This window comes from Salvelinus alpinus, chromosome 2 (assembly GCF_045679555.1).
Source record: "Salvelinus alpinus chromosome 2, SLU_Salpinus.1, whole genome shotgun sequence".
Taxonomy (NCBI): domain Eukaryota; kingdom Metazoa; phylum Chordata; class Actinopteri; order Salmoniformes; family Salmonidae; genus Salvelinus; species Salvelinus alpinus.
In genome coordinates, this window is record NC_092087.1 from 62,993,098 (window position 1) to 63,012,624 (window position 19,527).

The 19,527-nt window shown below is 50.0% G+C and overlaps 9 protein-coding genes across 9 annotated transcripts; all 9 read left to right on the forward strand.

Moving 5' to 3' along the window:
* The first annotated feature begins 107 nt into the window (after positions 1–107).
* On the forward strand, positions 108–657 carry LOC139543707 (histone H3). The gene has a single exon (XM_071350055.1). The coding sequence runs from the start codon at positions 199–201 to the stop codon at positions 607–609; it is 411 nt and encodes a 136-aa protein (XP_071206156.1). The 5' UTR covers positions 108–198; the 3' UTR covers positions 610–657.
* A 3,900-nt stretch (positions 658–4,557) lies between these two features.
* Positions 4,558–5,648, forward strand: LOC139543685 (histone H4-like). The gene has a single exon (XM_071350001.1). It carries the CDS (start codon positions 5,055–5,057, stop codon positions 5,583–5,585), a length of 531 nt encoding a protein of 176 aa, XP_071206102.1. The 5' UTR covers positions 4,558–5,054; the 3' UTR covers positions 5,586–5,648.
* Positions 5,649–6,063: 415 nt separating this feature from the next.
* LOC139543697 (histone H2B-like) lies at positions 6,064–6,621 on the forward strand. Its single transcript, XM_071350028.1, has one exon. It carries the CDS (start codon positions 6,079–6,081, stop codon positions 6,568–6,570), a length of 492 nt encoding a protein of 163 aa, XP_071206129.1. The 5' UTR covers positions 6,064–6,078; the 3' UTR covers positions 6,571–6,621.
* Positions 6,622–7,137: 516 nt separating this feature from the next.
* LOC139543729 (histone H1-like) lies at positions 7,138–8,565 on the forward strand. Its single transcript, XM_071350092.1, has one exon. The coding sequence runs from the start codon at positions 7,846–7,848 to the stop codon at positions 8,467–8,469; it is 624 nt and encodes a 207-aa protein (XP_071206193.1). The 5' UTR covers positions 7,138–7,845; the 3' UTR covers positions 8,470–8,565.
* Positions 8,566–8,651: 86 nt separating this feature from the next.
* LOC139541139 (histone H2AX-like) lies at positions 8,652–19,312 on the forward strand. The gene is made up of 2 exons (XM_071345412.1): positions 8,652–9,480; positions 18,851–19,312. The coding sequence occupies exons 1-2, from the start codon at positions 9,098–9,100 to the stop codon at positions 19,251–19,253; spliced, it is 786 nt and encodes a 261-aa protein (XP_071201513.1). The 5' UTR covers positions 8,652–9,097; the 3' UTR covers positions 19,254–19,312.
* Positions 9,878–10,427, forward strand: LOC139543769 (histone H3). The gene has a single exon (XM_071350166.1). The coding sequence runs from the start codon at positions 9,969–9,971 to the stop codon at positions 10,377–10,379; it is 411 nt and encodes a 136-aa protein (XP_071206267.1). The 5' UTR covers positions 9,878–9,968; the 3' UTR covers positions 10,380–10,427.
* On the forward strand, positions 14,332–15,420 carry LOC139543740 (histone H4-like). The gene has a single exon (XM_071350119.1). The coding sequence runs from the start codon at positions 14,827–14,829 to the stop codon at positions 15,355–15,357; it is 531 nt and encodes a 176-aa protein (XP_071206220.1). The 5' UTR covers positions 14,332–14,826; the 3' UTR covers positions 15,358–15,420.
* On the forward strand, positions 15,836–16,393 carry LOC139543747 (histone H2B-like). The gene has a single exon (XM_071350129.1). It carries the CDS (start codon positions 15,851–15,853, stop codon positions 16,340–16,342), a length of 492 nt encoding a protein of 163 aa, XP_071206230.1. The 5' UTR covers positions 15,836–15,850; the 3' UTR covers positions 16,343–16,393.
* On the forward strand, positions 16,973–18,334 carry LOC139543723 (histone H1-like). Its single transcript, XM_071350079.1, has one exon. It carries the CDS (start codon positions 17,615–17,617, stop codon positions 18,236–18,238), a length of 624 nt encoding a protein of 207 aa, XP_071206180.1. The 5' UTR covers positions 16,973–17,614; the 3' UTR covers positions 18,239–18,334.
* Positions 19,313–19,527: the final 215 nt, after the last annotated feature.

Genomic DNA, 19,527 nt, shown 5'->3' on the forward strand with positions numbered 1-19,527 from the left:
TGGGGGTTGCATTTTGGGGAGGCAGGGAGAGGCCGAGCCTCCCGTCCAATGGGCGGCGGAGGAGGCCTCCGCAACGGGCCAATCAGGGTGGTGCGTAGATGGTGTCCAATCAGCAGACGCCGCTGCCGGCTTTATAAACTTCACATAGTCATTTGGAGGCTATACTCTGACTGTGAAAGAAGGAAGCTAGCTAGCGCCATGGCCAGAACCAAGCAAACCGCTCGCAAATCCACCGGTGGCAAAGCACCCAGGAAGCAGCTCGCCACCAAGGCTGCGCGCAAGAGCGCCCCGGCCACCGGCGGCGTGAAGAAGCCTCACCGTTACAGGCCCGGCACCGTGGCTCTGCGAGAGATCCGTCGTTACCAGAAGTCCACTGAGCTGCTGATCCGCAAACTGCCCTTCCAGCGCCTGGTGAGAGAAATTGCCCAGGACTTCAAGACCGACCTGCGCTTCCAGAGTTCCGCCGTGATGGCCCTGCAGGAGGCTAGCGAGGCTTACCTGGTCGGCCTGTTCGAGGACACCAATCTGTGCGCCATCCACGCCAAGAGGGTGACCATCATGCCCAAGGACATCCAGCTGGCCCGTCGTATTCGCGGAGAGCGCGCTTAAACGATGACCTGATCACCAAAATCCCCCAAAGGCTCTTTTAAGAGCCACCTCCATATTTCCGTCAAAAAGGCACAATTGTTCCATTTCCCACCATGTATGTTGTCGACTTACAGACTGTGGTTCGATTCCCGGCTGTATCACAACCGGCCGTGATTGCAAATAAGCGTTGGTTCTTAACTGACGTACCTAGTTAAATAAAGGTGACGTATTGCACGTTTTCCCTTGCGTAATTGTAGCTTCGATATGATCTGCTAAAAGAGAGAGTGATGTGACCACATGTATGTATGCCTAGAGTAGAAGAGTCAAAAAGTTTGACAAAGGAGGGCAAAATACACTAGCAGTAATGAGTGAAAGTAATGACATGTGTCAAAAAATGGTCACTTTGTAGCTAGGAAAAACATAGCATGCCACCAGACTTTGATGAAAGCCCCGTACTGCAGTGCTGCTGAGAGACTCGTGCAGAGGGGAAAACTTTACCGTGGAGCACGGAGGCCATCTAGTGGTTAAACGCGGCTAGTGCCAACATCGTAGTGGTATTTGATCTTCAGGCCAGCGTTTCCCAAACTCGGTCCTCGGGTCCCCAAGTTGTACGCGTGGTGCTTTTTCGAATCCAATAGCTGTTGGAATGTAACATGCTAGATTGTGTCAATGACTTAGTTGAAAATCCCCATTCCATCATTTCTGTGCCATGTGACCGTTGAAAAAAAGGCAAAAACATGTGCACCCCATAATTCATGCGACTGACTAAGGTATTGACCCAAAAATGATATCTCTGACTAATCCTATTACATACCCATTGTTCCTCCTTTAGACGACATCGGAGATCCCTTAAGAGAAAAGCTATCGGGACAGCAGGAATCAAAAGATGTAATCATCAAGGGCTTGCAAAACAGCTGTTATGAAACAGGACACAAGCGGCTGCAATGATTAGTCCTATTGCACGTCAGTTGACCAATTCCATAATTGCAATCACCAGCTGCATAGACTTCATAAGGAATTGACTGCCTCAGAAGTGCATAGATTAGAAGTGGACTTCTGAAGTGAGATTTAGTCTTCATGTGTTCTTTGTTTCGAATGTATGTCAATGTTGAGTGCACCGATGTAGAGCATACTTGAATGAGTCTATTTGTTAGTTGGTTTTTGTGGTTGTTGGGCTGACACATCCTTTATTTTTATTTTTTATTTTATGTATTTTTACACAGTGTAGCTAAATCACCTACGCGCAAGAAGATCTGCTCAGCAATCGAAACAAATGATAAGACACAGTAAAGGCCCTAAATACAGGCTGCCGGTTAAATGCCGAAATCACACAGCTAAAGTGATGGGCCTATAAAGCAAACGGCGAATAGAAAGAACGCCGGTCAAAAGAGGTGGGAAAACGACATAACCCGTTGAATGCAAAGGCATCAATCCAAAGGGATAATCTACTATAGTCAGACGCGTGGCACAGGCAAAAAGTGGAGGCGAACCTTTAGCCAAATCAGGATAGCAGACAGGACATCTCTGCGCATGCGTTGCTGTATTCAGCACTCACGAGACAGATAATAGCGGAGCTCCGTGGTGCTGAAAAGGACATTTGCCAAGACCTATTTCCCGTTGGAGTGATTTGTGACATGCTATAGGCACAGTTCAGTACAGCCCTCATCCAACATTGGAGACAGAATCGTCCACGTTTTTTCCCACACACTTTCCCTGGTCACTGCAACAAAACCTTTCTCGGGGTGCATTGGTGTAAGATGTAGTCGTGGAGAAAAAGTTGTCCTATAGCCTATATGATATAATGGCAGCTGCCTACAGATAAAGAGTGCACTAGGCTAGAGAGAAAAGTAGCAATCCTTTTTTAATAAAGCAGTACTGACACTTGAGAAACATACATTCACATGAACGTTGTGTTCCATATCTGCAGGAGATAAAGTGAATATGATTTAAGAGCAGTCAAATGAAGTCACAGTGACGTACAGTTACTTGTTCACCAAAGCTATTCTGTGAGTCATCTCCAAATACACGCTTCACATTTCAAGACATGCTCTTCTAAAGTCATACTTTTCCACAATGCAATGCTCACGTGACCTAGGAGAACATGTTATATTTCATTTCTTCCAATCTACATTTGGAGGTACTCTACACGAACATGTGTTTGGAGTTTTGGAACCTCTGCCTATTTGATGATCTGTTGTAGTTAGTGTTTTTTTTTGGACCACATACTTGTGCAAATTGCATCAGGTTGAGGGATAAATGCTCTGTGTGCCATTGCGAGTAGCACTTCTGATCCAGCAGGTGGTGCCAAGATCCCTCCCTATGTGGCTTGAATGACGAGCAGACGTATGTATTCCTTCTAGGCTTGAATGAATTGAAGGGCAGTGTTGGCAACATGACTTCTGGTCAACGCCTCCGTATCTATATGGGTTGACCTATTCCTTTGAGCTCCTAAAGGAAGCATAGGGTGTCAACATTGCATCTCGACCTAAATCACGTCTTCATTCCTGTCTTGCAACGTGGTGAGGTGTGTGTTTGTGTTCCAAATCACTGGGCGCTTGATTAATGGAACACTGGTCACTTTCATCATGCGGTGCTAGTTTGCATGACTCGTGTCATATGGATATACAGTATTCTATTCTTAGGTATGTTAGTCTATGCCGCTCTGACATTGCTCGTCCATATATCGATGTATTGTAATTCCATTCCTTTTGTTCAATGTGGGTATATTGTTAGACATGACTGTGCTGTCGGAGATCGCAACACAAGCATTTCCCTACACCCGCAATAAGATCTGCTAAATATATTTTAATTACAATACATTGTATGTTGGTAGGAGTTTTAATCAGTGTGTCCCCCCCCCCCCCCCTTCCATTTCCCCTTTATGTCCCAGTCAGTTACGCTGCAGGCTATTTACTACCGATGTGACTGTGGTCCAAGTGAAACTCCTAGCCTATAGGGTGTGGTAACAGAACAGGCCCTGTGTGATTTGTTATTGTACTCTACAGGTGAAGTATCTGCAGTGTAGCCTATAGAGGAACACAGCTGTTGATAATAGGGGGAATGCAAGCAGTTGAAGGGAACAATTGACAGAGTCTAACCTGCTGTTGAACACAAGGCCCCGAGCACGTCCTCGGACAGAGTATCGTTCGCTCCCAGTCCTATGATGTTGCTCTGTGAAGGAGGTGAGCTTTTTTCACCATCCAATTCCTGGCAGCCTTCTCCCTGGTTGATTTGTGAATGTGAGTGAATGGAGAATGTTTGCCTTCGGTATCCAAGGTGTTTGAGAATGTTGAGGACCGGTGTTCCGAGGGCCTGACTGTGACATCATAAAGCGGAATGCAGTTAGTGTGCCGTTTGAGGGATTCCAATTCAGTCAGGCGCTGTCTTCCAGACAGTGCAGTTGCGCTTCAAGTGTGCTCTCTGTGTGATGACTTGTAAGTCGGTTGTGCGTACACGGAGTACAACTACGAGGGGAAGTGACATTTAGGGTAAGCCTAACCCTTTTTCTAACCTGAACCTATTTCTCCTAACCTGCTATGACAAAGTGACTTTGTGACACTAGCTGTATCCCACCTAGTCGAAAGCTTGTCAGTCCTTCTCCTAAAAGGCAATCTAAACTAAACCGAGGCCTGAGACAATTATGGCAACAATAAGTAGTAAGATGAAAGCTAGTGACATTTGAGGTGTGAATAAACTGCACCGATTGATCAATTGCCAGTACGTGTCCCTTTTCAAATGACCTGTTGAGATGAGCCCTCCTTCTGTGGCGGTCATTTGAAGTGGAATATATATATAGCCATAGTGCTATCTGGGCTAAAAATGATCCACTCATTCCATAATAAGACGCTTTGTTATTGGTTTGTGAACACAAGTACAATACAATATTTGCACATCCCTATCACCTCTGTATGAAATAGAAAACTATCCCTTCATTGTGTGTGTGTGTGTGTGTGTGTCTCTGAGGAATGTTTTACTGCTGTTTCACCTTACAGAGGTATCACCACCCTTCACATCGGCACCTCGTGTCCTCTTGGCTCCCTGACCGTCAGGCCGGATCCTGTGTAGGGAAGAAAAAAGAAGAACGATGTTATATTACACGGCCTTCAATAGCAACATGACTGACGAGGTGACATTAACGGCCCACATTGGCTTTATTATGGCATTCCATGTGTTTTTGTTTCCCCGTTTGGATTTGACGGTGTCTCAATTATGGCATGAAGGTTTGGTGTGTTAGTACTTGTTATTACGTGTGTGGAAGAGTCACCTTCGTTTGTCCTTTCTAACTGGGACCTCTATTCCACCTGTTTAGGCCTGTCTCTATTGGTGGGGAAACCGCAGTGGGTTGAATTCTACTAAATCAGTGTTTCCCAACTCCAGGGGTAGAGTAGCCTACCAGTAGGCATTTTTGTTGTAGCCCTGGAGAGGCACAGCTGATTCAACTACTGTGGAACATAGAGTACTAGTGGATGACCCAGTTGTCACTGTTTGGCCATGCTTTCATTTCTTCTCGGCAGAACCCCTATCGCTCCTCCCTCCCTCCTCCCCTTTGCAACAGAGGCCGGGCAAAAGCGCGCGCTTTCTGTGCCACTGCCTTCAATCAGGTCCTCCAACTGCAGATAATAAGAGCACCACGCACCGCGAAATACGTCATTATTCACTTGAACTCCACTAGCGAACAACACACGATGTCTGGAAGAGGCAAAGGCGGCAAGGGACTCGGAAAAGGAGGCGCCAAGCGTCACCGTAAGGTTCTGCGCGATAACATCCAGGGAATCACCAAGCCCGCTATCCGCCGTCTGGCTCGCCGTGGCGGCGTGAAGCGTATCTCCGGCCTGATCTACGAGGAGACCCGCGGTGTCCTTAAGGTGTTCCTGGAGAACGTGATCCGTGACGCCGTCACCTACACCGAGCACGCCAAGAGGAAGACCGTTACCGCCATGGACGTGGTCTACGCTCTGAAACGCCAGGGACGCACCCTGTACGGCTTCGGCGGTTAAACGCACTCTTTTCGGAACGTCTAAACATCCCGACTTGAAACCAAAGGCTCTTTTAAGAGCCACCCACATCCGCTTCAAAAGAGCCAATTCCATTGTCGTATGCAGATTGTAGAGTTATAAGAAACTATGAGCCGCTCTCGAGTGGACAGGGAGTGTCAATGACAGGACTCTTATGTTCAGTGCAGGCTCGGTGCAATTGTGACAGTGTAGAAACAGTTGTATTTTGAGGCACCCCCCCCCCCCCCCCCCACATAAAGCCAGCATAATTCGGTGGCTGGGAAACCCCCCACTAAGTCGAAAAAGGGAGTGTGACTGTGGGCCATTGTAGGATATGCATTCCCCCCTCCCCCCTCTCTTTTTGGAAACACACATTTTGCCCACCGGTAAAAGAGCGTAGGCTATGGAATTGGGGGAGGTAGGGCGCACAGGTCTTTGTTAGGGAAGGCAGCCTCTGAGTGGAAGGCTCTTACGCGCGCTCGGCTCCACTGGGCAAATGAAAGCAGGGACCTATGAGAAAGCAGGGGCGTGTCCACGGCCGCTGAATTTGCTTAGCTTCCTCTTCATAAGAGGGGAAAGCGCAGTCCAGCCCATCATTCGACGCATCAGCATCATGCCAGAGCCAGCAAAGTCCGCGCCCAAGAAGGGCTCCAAGAAAGCCGTCACCAAGACCGCGGGGAAAGGCGGCAAGAAGCGCCGAAAGTCGAGGAAGGAGAGCTACGCCATTTACGTGTACAAAGTGCTGAAGCAGGTCCACCCCGACACCGGCATCTCCTCCAAGGCCATGGGAATCATGAACTCGTTCGTGAACGACATCTTCGAGCGTATCGCCGGAGAGTCCTCTCGCCTGGCCCACTACAACAAGCGTTCCACCATCACCTCCAGGGAGATCCAGACCGCAGTGCGCCTGCTGCTCCCCGGAGAGCTGGCCAAGCACGCGGTGTCCGAGGGCACCAAGGCCGTGACCAAATACACCAGCTCCAAGTAAACAGCCCAATTTGGAGTGCTGTACTAACCCAAAGGCTCTTTTAAGAGCCACCCACCCCTTCAGTGAAAAAAGCAAATCCATCACAAATGAATGTGTCTGGAGAACATGCCTAACAGAGTAGAGGGAAAGTTGTGATTGTGGAATAAGTCTATGCAATAAAAGAGGTTTTTTTTTTATGAATGAAAAGATGATGATTGTGCACATGCCAGTAGACAAAGGGAGTGGGATTCCACTAGTGCTCCAAGGACTAGAGTAGTGGAGGGGAGGGGAGGGGGGGGAGGCCACTGTACAAATATTGATCTATAAAGCCCTTGTTCCACTCACTCACATGCACTAGCTACACAGAGAGACACTCTACTCTCTAGCCCTATATCAGGCCCACACGGGGCGCCAGCCTCCATAGCGCCGGCCGCACAGCCAGGCAGACACCAAGACCCACAGACACAAAGACCGGCACCAGTCGAGTCACGCTGCGGAGTCAAGCATTGATACATTGATTAGTAGACAGACAGAGAGAGAGACTACCTATCGGCAAAAAAAGACACACACACACACACACTGTGTCCAAATAAGAGGCTCCAAATCCAACAAAAGCACTAATACAACATCACACACACACAGGGCAAGTAAGCAGTGTATATTGTGTGCGTCCTGGACACATGACGAATTCAAGTTGAAAGTTGGAGTACAACACTAGTCTCCGCCAGGCCTCACAAGTGCATGTGTTTTAAGGTCCCCAAAAGAGCTCTCCTTTAAAACACCCAGGGCCACATCAGGGGACGCCAAAGCATCTGATTCCCTTGCCAGACATCTCGGCTCAGTACACAATCAATGGTGCTCGCAATCGGATGCACTTTTAGGCCATTTAGGAGACAAATAGCACAGGAAAAGCAGTGCGCACAGCTCCAGCCGACAGTCGAACGGTGAGGTTTTGAGCGAGTCGCAACAAAATGCACGGGCCTTCTGCAGCCCACATGACTTTATTCTGAACGGAGACAAGTCTGCTCGCTGGGCCGTTCGCTTTTGGGCCAAAAACACGGCTCCGTCGGTGACTTTTGGACCGATATTGGCGACCAGAAAACACAAGTGAAAGAGAATTTGGCCAGCCCGGAGAAGTCGAGCTGGGTGGCTTGAGTCTACATGGTTCTCATGTCGCGTTTAAGGCCAGCCCCCTGCACGGTGTGGAGCTTCAATAGCGCAGAGCAGCGTCTACAGCAAAGTACTCCTCCTCACAGACTACCGTAGTGTTCAGTAAGTGTGTGTGTTTACCGGACCATGGCAGAAGTCGCACCAGCACCCGCCGCCGCCGCGCCGGCCAAGGCACCCAAGAAGAAGGCAGCGGCCAAGGCCAAGAAAGCGGGACCCAGCGTAGGCGAGCTCATCGTCAAGGCGGTGTCCGCCTCCAAGGAGAGGAGCGGCGTGTCCCTGGCCGCGCTCAAGAAGAGTCTGGCGGCAGGCGGCTACGACGTGGAGAAGAACAACTCCCGCGTCAAGATCGCCGTCAAGAGCCTCGTCACCAAGGGCACCCTGGTCCAGACCAAGGGCACCGGTGCCTCCGGCTCCTTCAAGCTCAACAACAAAGCCGTCGAGGCGAAGAAGCCCGCCAAGAAAGCCGCGGCCCCCAAAGCAAAGAAGGTGGCCGCCAAGAAGCCCGCCGCGGCGAAGAAGCCCAAGAAGGTAGCAGCCAAGAAGGCAGTCGCCGCAAAGAAGTCCCCCAAGAAGGCCAAGAAGCCCGCTACACCCAAAAAGGTCGCCAAGAGCCCAAAGAAGGTGAAGAAGCCCGCCGCGGTGGCCAAGAAGGCGGCCAAGAGCCCCAAGAAGGCTACCAAGGCAGCCAAGCCCAAAGCAGCCAAGCCCAAGGCAGCCAAGGCCAAGAAGGCAGCCCCCAAGAAGAAGTAAACCTATTCCAAACGGTGTTCGACTCGACACATGTTGTTACCACAAAAGGCTCTTTTAAGAGCCACCCACCTCTTTCCATAAAAGCGCATGTCATTCCATGTTCTACCTGTCGTGCAAAAAAAATGAAATGATGACAAGCACACCAGGCTACTTTTACGCGCCACATTTTCCCACTCTGGGTGTGTGCTGCCCGGAGAGAGAGATAGGGAGAGGCATATAATAACAATCATAATAATGGAGTGGCAAAATGGCGTACAATTGTCACTCAAGAGTGCAGCAGCAGCAATTGTGGTGAAGTGTTAGAATTGCCATTAATATTTCCAATTGGAGAGGAGGCAGGCTGCTGTGATGTGTTAATCATCATCCGAACCATGTTAATACTATAGCGTATGTGTTTCCCATTTGGATGATTTGATTTGTCACATATTTGGAGCCTTCTCACTCAGCTGCCTGCGTGTGGGTGGGTGAGGGCGGGCTTAGGGCTGACAGTCTGTCTGTCCCTCACTCCAATTGGATAAGGCCACACCGGCCCGGTGGCCAATCGGTGCCTCTTGTGGCGAGGTATAAGTAAGGCTCTCGAGGTGTCAGCGGCTCATTCAACTTTCTGTGACATACTGAAGCTAGCAAAATGAGCGGAAGAGGCAAAACCGGAGGCAAGGCCAGGGCGAAGGCAAAGACACGTTCATCCCGTGCAGGACTCCAGTTCCCCGTGGGCCGTGTGCACAGGCTGCTGCGCAAAGGCAACTACGCCGAGCGTGTGGGCGCTGGCGCACCAGTGTACCTGGCCGCAGTGCTCGAGTACCTGACTGCTGAGATCCTGGAGTTGGCCGGCAACGCTGCCCGTGACAACAAGAAGACTCGTATCATCCCCCGTCACCTGCAGCTGGCCGTCCGTAACGACGAGGAGCTGAACAAACTGCTTGGCGGCGTGACCATCGCTCAGGGTGGTGTGCTGCCCAACATCCAGGCAGTGCTGCTCCCCAAGAAGACTGAGAAGGCCGTCAAAGCCAAGTAAAATCGCTACTGCGGCTGCAACTTGACTACTCAACCCCCAAAAGGCTCTTTTAAGAGCCAACCACCTAGCTCATCAAAAGCGCAAAGTGTCCTTTGTATGCCACTTACAGGGCACCGTATCAAGTGGCCGCCCACATGAGGCGTTGAATGAACAATAACACCTACTAGGCCTCGTTAGCCATAGCATTGCACTCTGGAGTTGGGCCGGTGGGCCGCTATTAATGCGCGTAAAGTAAAGTGTCGGCCCTAACAAAAGAGCCAAGCGCGCGTCGGGGAGGGAGGGAGGGTGGGGGTTGCATTTTGGGGAGGCAGGGAGAGGCCGAGCCTCCCGTCCAATGGGCGGCGGAGGAGGCCTCCGCAACGGGCCAATCAGGGTGGTGCGTAGATGGTGTCCAATCAGCAGACGCCGCTGCCGGCTTTATAAACTTCACATAGTCATTTGGAGGCTATACTCTGACTGTGAAAGAAGGAAGCTAGCTAGCGCCATGGCCAGAACCAAGCAAACCGCTCGCAAATCCACCGGTGGCAAAGCACCCAGGAAGCAGCTCGCCACCAAGGCTGCGCGCAAGAGCGCCCCGGCCACCGGCGGCGTGAAGAAGCCTCACCGTTACAGGCCCGGCACCGTGGCTCTGCGAGAGATCCGTCGTTACCAGAAGTCCACTGAGCTGCTGATCCGCAAACTGCCCTTCCAGCGCCTGGTGAGAGAAATTGCCCAGGACTTCAAGACCGACCTGCGCTTCCAGAGTTCCGCCGTGATGGCCCTGCAGGAGGCTAGCGAGGCTTACCTGGTCGGCCTGTTCGAGGACACCAATCTGTGCGCCATCCACGCCAAGAGGGTGACCATCATGCCCAAGGACATCCAGCTGGCCCGTCGTATTCGCGGAGAGCGCGCTTAAACGATGACCTGATCACCAAAATCCCCCAAAGGCTCTTTTAAGAGCCACCTCCATATTTCCGTCAAAAAGGCACAATTGTTCCATTTCCCACCATGTATGTTGTCGACTTACAGACTGTGGTTCGATTCCCGGCTGTATCACAACCGGCCGTGATTGCAAATAAGCGTTGGTTCTTAACTGACGTACCTAGTTAAATAAAGGTGACGTATTGCACGTTTTCCCTTGCGTAATTGTAGCTTCGATATGATCTGCTAAAAGAGAGAGTGATGTGACCACATGTATGTATGCCTAGAGTAGAAGAGTCAAAAAGTTTGACAAAGGAGGGCAAAATACACTAGCAGTAATGAGTGAAAGTAATGACATGTGTCAAAAAATGGTCACTTTGTAGCTAGGAAAAACATAGCATGCCACCAGACTTTGATGAAAGCCCCGTACTGCAGTGCTGCTGAGAGACTCGTGCAGAGGGGAAAACTTTACCGTGGAGCACGGAGGCCATCTAGTGGTTAAACGCGGCTAGTGCCAACATCGTAGTGGTATTTGATCTTCAGGCCAGCGTTTCCCAAACTCGGTCCTCGGGTCCCCAAGTTGTACGCGTGGTGCTTTTTCGAATCCAATAGCTGTTGGAATGTAACATGCTAGATTGTGTCAATGACTTAGTTGAAAATCCCCATTCCATCATTTCTGTGCCATGTGACCGTTGAAAAAAAGGCAAAAACATGTGCACCCCATAATTCATGCGACTGACTAAGGTATTGACCCAAAAATGATATCTCTGACTAATCCTATTACATACCCATTGTTCCTCCTTTAGACGACATCGGAGATCCCTTAAGAGAAAAGCTATCGGGACAGCAGGAATCAAAAGATGTAATCATCAAGGGCTTGCAAAACAGCTGTTATGAAACAGGACACAAGCGGCTGCAATGATTAGTCCTATTGCACGTCAGTTGACCAATTCCATAATTGCAATCACCAGCTGCATAGACTTCATAAGGAATTGACTGCCTCAGAAGTGCATAGATTAGAAGTGGACTTCTGAAGTGAGATTTAGTCTTCATGTGTTCTTTGTTTCGAATGTATGTCAATGTTGAGTGCACCGATGTAGAGCATACTTGAATGAGTCTATTTGTTAGTTGGTTTTTGTGGTTGTTGGGCTGACACATCCTTTATTTTTATTTTTTATTTTATGTATTTTTACACAGTGTAGCTAAATCACCTACGCGCAAGAAGATCTGCTCAGCAATCGAAACAAATGATAAGACACAGTAAAGGCCCTAAATACAGGCTGCCGGTTAAATGCCGAAATCACACAGCTAAAGTGATGGGCCTATAAAGCAAACGGCGAATAGAAAGAACGCCGGTCAAAAGAGGTGGGAAAACGACATAACCCGTTGAATGCAAAGGCATCAATCCAAAGGGATAATCTACTATAGTCAGACGCGTGGCACAGGCAAAAAGTGGAGGCGAACCTTTAGCCAAATCAGGATAGCAGACAGGACATCTCTGCGCATGCGTTGCTGTATTCAGCACTCACGAGACAGATAATAGCGGAGCTCCGTGGTGCTGAAAAGGACATTTGCCAAGACCTATTTCCCGTTGGAGTGATTTGTGACATGCTATAGGCACAGTTCAGTACAGCCCTCATCCAACATTGGAGACAGAATCGTCCACGTTTTTTCCCACACACTTTCCCTGGTCACTGCAACAAAACCTTTCTCGGGGTGCATTGGTGTAAGATGTAGTCGTGGAGAAAAAGTTGTCCTATAGCCTATATGATATAATGGCAGCTGCCTACAGATAAAGAGTGCACTAGGCTAGAGAGAAAAGTAGCAATCCTTTTTTAATAAAGCAGTACTGACACTTGAGAAACATACATTCACATGAACGTTGTGTTCCATATCTGCAGGAGATAAAGTGAATATGATTTAAGAGCAGTCAAATGAAGTCACAGTGACGTACAGTTACTTGTTCACCAAAGCTATTCTGTGAGTCATCTCCAAATACACGCTTCACATTTCAAGACATGCTCTTCTAAAGTCATACTTTTCCACAATGCAATGCTCACGTGACCTAGGAGAACATGTTATATTTCATTTCTTCCAATCTACATTTGGAGGTACTCTACACGAACATGTGTTTGGAGTTTTGGAACCTCTGCCTATTTGATGATCTGTTGTAGTTAGTGTTTTTTTTTGGACCACATACTTGTGCAAATTGCATCAGGTTGAGGGATAAATGCTCTGTGTGCCATTGCGAGTAGCACTTCTGATCCAGCAGGTGGTGCCAAGATCCCTCCCTATGTGGCTTGAATGACGAGCAGACGTATGTATTCCTTCTAGGCTTGAATGAATTGAAGGGCAGTGTTGGCAACATGACTTCTGGTCAACGCCTCCGTATCTATATGGGTTGACCTATTCCTTTGAGCTCCTAAAGGAAGCATAGGGTGTCAACATTGCATCTCGACCTAAATCACGTCTTCATTCCTGTCTTGCAACGTGGTGAGGTGTGTGTTTGTGTTCCAAATCACTGGGCGCTTGATTAATGGAACACTGGTCACTTTCATCATGCGGTGCTAGTTTGCATGACTCGTGTCATATGGATATACAGTATTCTATTCTTAGGTATGTTAGTCTATGCCGCTCTGACATTGCTCGTCCATATATCGATGTATTGTAATTCCATTCCTTTTGTTCAATGTGGGTATATTGTTAGACATGACTGTGCTGTCGGAGATCGCAACACAAGCATTTCCCTACACCCGCAATAAGATCTGCTAAATATATTTTAATTACAAGACATTGTATGTTGGTGGGAGTTTTAATCAGTGTGTCCCCCCCCCCCCCCCCCTTCCATTTCCCCTTTATGTCCCAGTCAGTTACGCTGCAGGCTATTTACTACCGATGTGACTGTGGTCCAAGTGAAACTCCTAGCCTATAGGGTGTGGTAACAGAACAGGCCCTGTGTGATTTGTTATTGTACTCTACAGGTGAAGTATCTGCAGTGTAGCCTATAGAGGAACACAGCTGTTGATAATAGGGGGAATGCAAGCAGTTGAAGGGAACAATTGACAGAGTCTAACCTGCTGTTGAACACAAGGCCCCGAGCACGTCCTCGGACAGAGTATCGTTCGCTCCCAGTCCTATGATGTTGCTCTGTGAAGGAGGTGAGCTTTTTTCACCATCCAATTCCTGGCAGCCTTCTCCCTGGTTGATTTGTGAATGTGAGTGAATGGAGAATGTTTGCCTTCGGTATCCAAGGTGTTTGAGAATGTTGAGGACCGGTGTTCCGAGGGCCTGACTGTGACATCATAAAGCGGAATGCAGTTAGTGTGCCGTTTGAGGGATTCCAATTCAGTCAGGCGCTGTCTTCCAGACAGTGCAGTTGCGCTTCAAGTGTGCTCTCTGTGTGATGACTTGTAAGTCGGTTGTGCGTACACGGAGTACAACTACGAGGGGAAGTGACATTTAGGGTAAGCCTAACCCTTTTTCTAACCTGAACCTATTTCTCCTAACCTGCTATGACAAAGTGACTTTGTGACACTAGCTGTATCCCACCTAGTCGAAAGCTTGTCAGTCCTTCTCCTAAAAGGCAATCTAAACTAAACCGAGGCCTGAGACAATTATGGCAACAATAAGTAGTAAGATGAAAGCTAGTGACATTTGAGGTGTGAATAAACTGCACCGATTGATCAATTGCCAGTACGTGTCCCTTTTCAAATGACCTGTTGAGATGAGCCCTCCTTCTGTGGCGGTCATTTGAAGTGGAATATATATATAGCCATAGTGCTATCTGGGCTAAAAATGATCCACTCATTCCATAATAAGACGCTTTGTTATTGGTTTGTGAACACAAGTACAATACAATATTTGCACATCCCTATCACCTCTGTATGAAATAGAAAACTATCCCTTCATTGTGTGTGTGTGTGTGTGTGTGTCTCTGAGGAATGTTTTACTGCTGTTTCACCTTACAGAGGTATCACCACCCTTCACATCGGCACCTCGTGTCCTCTTGGCTCCCTGACCGTCAGGCCGGATCCTGTGTAGGGAAGAAAAAAGAAGAACGATGTTATATTACACGGCCTTCAATAGCAACATGACTGACGAGGTGACATTAACGGCCCACATTGGCTTTATTATGGCATTCCATGTGTTTTTGTTTCCCCGTTTGGATTTGACGGTGTCTCAATTATGGCATGAAGGTTTGGTGTGTTAGTACTTGTTATTACGTGTGTGGAAGAGTCACCTTCGTTTGTCCTTTCTAACTGGGACCTCTATTCCACCTGTTTAGGCCTGTCTCTATTGGTGGGGAAACCGCAGTGGGTTGAATTCTACTAAATCAGTGTTTCCCAACTCCAGGGGTAGAGTAGCCTACCAGTAGGCATTTTTGTTGTAGCCCTGGAGAGGCACAGCTGATTCAACTACTGTGGAACATAGAGTACTAGTGGATGACCCAGTTGTCACTGTTTGGCCATGCTTTCATTTCTTCTCGGCAGAACCCCTATCGCTCCTCCCTCCCTCCTCCCCTTTGCAACAGAGGCCGGGCAAAAGCGCGCGCTTTCTGTGCCACTGCCTTCAATCAGGTCCTCCAACTGCAGATAATAAGAGCACCACGCACCGCGAAATACGTCATTATTCACTTGAACTCCACTAGCGAACAACACACGATGTCTGGAAGAGGCAAAGGCGGCAAGGGACTCGGAAAAGGAGGCGCCAAGCGTCACCGTAAGGTTCTGCGCGATAACATCCAGGGAATCACCAAGCCCGCTATCCGCCGTCTGGCTCGCCGTGGCGGCGTGAAGCGTATCTCCGGCCTGATCTACGAGGAGACCCGCGGTGTCCTTAAGGTGTTCCTGGAGAACGTGATCCGTGACGCCGTCACCTACACCGAGCACGCCAAGAGGAAGACCGTTACCGCCATGGACGTGGTCTACGCTCTGAAACGCCAGGGACGCACCCTGTACGGCTTCGGCGGTTAAACGCACTCTTTTCGGAACGTCTAAACATCCCGACTTGAAACCAAAGGCTCTTTTAAGAGCCACCCACATCCGCTTCAAAAGAGCCAATTCCATTGTCGTATGCAGATTGTAGAGTTATAAGAAACTATGAGCCGCTCTCGAGTGGACAGGGAGTGTCAATGACAGGACTCTTATGTTCAGTGCAGGCTCGGTGCAATTGTGACAGTGTAGAAACAGTTGTATTTTGAGGCACCCCCCCCCCCCCCCCCCACATAAAGCCAGCATAATTCGGTGGCTGGGAAACCCCCCACTAAGTCGAAAAAGGGAGTGTGACTGTGGGCCATTGTAGGATATGCATTCCCCCCTCCCCCCTCTCTTTTTGGAAACACACATTTTGCCCACCGGTAAAAGAGCGTAGGCTATGGAATTGGGGGAGGTAGGGCGCACAGGTCTTTGTTAGGGAAGGCAGCCTCTGAGTGGAAGGCTCTTACGCGCGCTCGGCTCCACTGGGCAAATGAAAGCAGGGACCTATGAGAAAGCAGGGGCGTGTCCACGGCCGCTGAATTTGCTTAGCTTCCTCTTCATAAGAGGGGAAAGCGCAGTCCAGCCCATCATTCGACGCATCAGCATCATGCCAGAGCCAGCAAAGTCCGCGCCCAAGAAGGGCTCCAAGAAAGCCGTCACCAAGACCGCGGGGAAAGGCGGCAAGAAGCGCCGAAAGTCGAGGAAGGAGAGCTACGCCATTTACGTGTACAAAGTGCTGAAGCAGGTCCACCCCGACACCGGCATCTCCTCCAAGGCCATGGGAATCATGAACTCGTTCGTGAACGACATCTTCGAGCGTATCGCCGGAGAGTCCTCTCGCCTGGCCCACTACAACAAGCGTTCCACCATCACCTCCAGGGAGATCCAGACCGCAGTGCGCCTGCTGCTCCCCGGAGAGCTGGCCAAGCACGCGGTGTCCGAGGGCACCAAGGCCGTGACCAAATACACCAGCTCCAAGTAAACAGCCCAATTTGGAGTGCTGTACTAACCCAAAGGCTCTTTTAAGAGCCACCCACCCCTTCAGTGAAAAAAGCAAATCCATCACAAATGAATGTGTCTGGAGAACATGCCTAACAGAGTAGAGGGAAAGTTGTGATTGTGGAATAAGTCTATGCAATAAAAGAGGTTTTTTTTTTATGAATGAAAAGATGATGATTGTGCACATGCCAGTAGACAAAGGGAGTGGGATTCCACTAGTGCTCCAAGGACTAGAGTAGTGGAGGGGAGGGGAGGGGGGGGGGCCACTGTACAAATATTGATCTATAAAGCCCTTGTTCCACTCACTCACATGCACTAGCTACACAGAGAGACACTCTACTCTCTAGCCCTATATCAGGCCCACACGGGGCGCCAGCCTCCATAGCGCCGGCCGCACAGCCAGGCAGACACCAAGACCCACAGACACAAAGACCGGCACCAGTCGAGTCACGCTGCGGAGTCAAGCATTGATACATTGATTAGTAGACAGACAGAGAGAGAGACTACCTATCGGCAAAAAAAGACACACACACACACACTGTGTCCAAATAAGAGGCTCCAAATCCAACAAAAGCACTAATACAACATCACACACACACAGGGCAAGTAAGCAGTGTATATTGTGTGCGTCCTGGACACATGACGAATTCAAGTTGAAAGTTGGAGTACAACACTAGTCTCCGCCAGGCCTCACAAGTGCATGTGTTTTAAGGTCCCCAAAAGAGCTCTCCTTTAAAACACCCAGGGCCACATCAGGGGACGCCAAAGCATCTGATTCCCTTGCCAGACATCTCGGCTCAGTACACAATCAATGGTGCTCGCAATCGGATGCACTTTTAGGCCATTTAGGAGACAAATAGCACAGGAAAAGCAGTGCGCACAGCTCCAGCCGACAGTCGAACGGTGAGGTTTTGAGCGAGTCGCAACAAAATGCACGGGCCTTCTGCAGCCCACATGACTTTATTCTGAACGGAGACAAGTCTGCTCGCTGGGCCGTTCGCTTTTGGGCCAAAAACACGGCTCCGTCGGTGACTTTTGGACCGATATTGGCGACCAGAAAACACAAGTGAAAGAGAATTTGGCCAGCCCGGAGAAGTCGAGCTGGGTGGCTTGAGTCTACATGGTTCTCATGTCGCGTTTAAGGCCAGCCCCCTGCACGGTGTGGAGCTTCAATAGCGCAGAGCAGCGTCTACAGCAAAGTACTCCTCCTCACAGACTACCGTAGTGTTCAGTAAGTGTGTGTGTTTACCGGACCATGGCAGAAGTCGCACCAGCACCCGCCGCCGCCGCGCCGGCCAAGGCACCCAAGAAGAAGGCAGCGGCCAAGGCCAAGAAAGCGGGACCCAGCGTAGGCGAGCTCATCGTCAAGGCGGTGTCCGCCTCCAAGGAGAGGAGCGGCGTGTCCCTGGCCGCGCTCAAGAAGAGTCTGGCGGCAGGCGGCTACGACGTGGAGAAGAACAACTCCCGCGTCAAGATCGCCGTCAAGAGCCTCGTCACCAAGGGCACCCTGGTCCAGACCAAGGGCACCGGTGCCTCCGGCTCCTTCAAGCTCAACAAGAAAGCCGTCGAGGCGAAGAAGCCCGCCAAGAAAGCCGCGGCCCCCAAAGCAAAGAAGGTGGCCGCCAAGAAGCCCGCCGCGGCGAAGAAGCCCAAGAAGGTAGCAGCCAAGAAGGCAGTCGCCGCAAAGAAGTCCCCCAAGAAGGCCAAGAAGCCCGCTACACCCAAAAAGGTCGCCAAGAGCCCAAAGAAGGTGAAGAAGCCCGCCGCGGTGGCCAAGAAGGCGGCCAAGAGCCCCAAGAAGGCTACCAAGGCAGCCAAGCCCAAAGCAGCCAAGCCCAAGGCAGCCAAGGCCAAGAAGGCAGCCCCCAAGAAGAAGTAAACCTATTCCAAACGGTGTTCGACTCGACACATGTTGTTACCACAAAAGGCTCTTTTAAGAGCCACCCACCTCTTTCCATAAAAGCGCATGTCATTCCATGTTCTACCTGTCGTGCAAAAAAAATGAAATGATGACAAGCACACCAGGCTACTTTTACGCGCCACATTTTCCCACTCTGGGTGTGTGCTGCCCGGAGAGAGAGATAGGGAGAGGCATATAATAACAATCATAATAATGGAGTGGCAAAATGGCGTACAATTGTCACTCAAGAGTGCAGCAGCAGCAATTGTGGTGAAGTGTTAGAATTGCCATTAATATTTCCAATTGGAGAGGAGGCAGGCTGCTGTGATGTGTTAATCATCATCCGAACCATGTTAATACTATAGCGTATGTGTTTCCCATTTGGATGATTTGATTTGTCACATATTTGGAGCCTTCTCACTCAGCTGCCTGCGTGTGGGTGGGTGAGGGCGGGCTTAGGGCTGACAGTCTGTCTGTCCCTCACTCCAATTGGATAAGGCCACACCGGCCCGGTGGCCAATCGGTGCCTCTTGTGGCGAGGTATAAGTAAGGCTCTCGAGGTGTCAGCGGCTCATTCAACTTTCTGTGACATACTGAAGCTAGCAAAATGAGCGGAAGAGGCAAAACCGGAGGCAAGGCCAGGGCGAAGGCAAAGACACGTTCATCCCGTGCAGGACTCCAGTTCCCCGTGGGCCGTGTGCACAGGCTGCTGCGCAAAGGCAACTACGCCGAGCGTGTGGGCGCTGGCGCACCAGTGTACCTGGCCGCAGTGCTCGAGTACCTGACTGCTGAGATCCTGGAGTTGGCCGGCAACGCTGCCCGTGACAACAAGAAGACTCGTATCATCCCCCGTCACCTGCAGCTGGCCGTCCGTAACGACGAGGAGCTGAACAAACTGCTTGGCGGCGTGACCATCGCTCAGGGTGGTGTGCTGCCCAACATCCAGGCAGTGCTGCTCCCCAAGAAGACTGAGAAGGCCGTCAAAGCCAAGTAAAATCGCTACTGCGGCTGCAACTTGACTACTCAACCCCCAAAAGGCTCTTTTAAGAGCCAACCACCTAGCTCATCAAAAGCGCAAAGTGTCCTTTGTATGCCACTTACAGGGCACCGTATCAAGTGGCCGCCCACATGAGGCGTTGAATGAACAATAACACCTACTAGGCCTCGTTAGCCATAGCATTGCACTCTGGAGTTGGGCCGGTGGGCCGCTATTAATGCGCGTAAAGTAAAGTGTCGGCCCTAACAAAAGAGCCAAGCGCGCGTCGGGG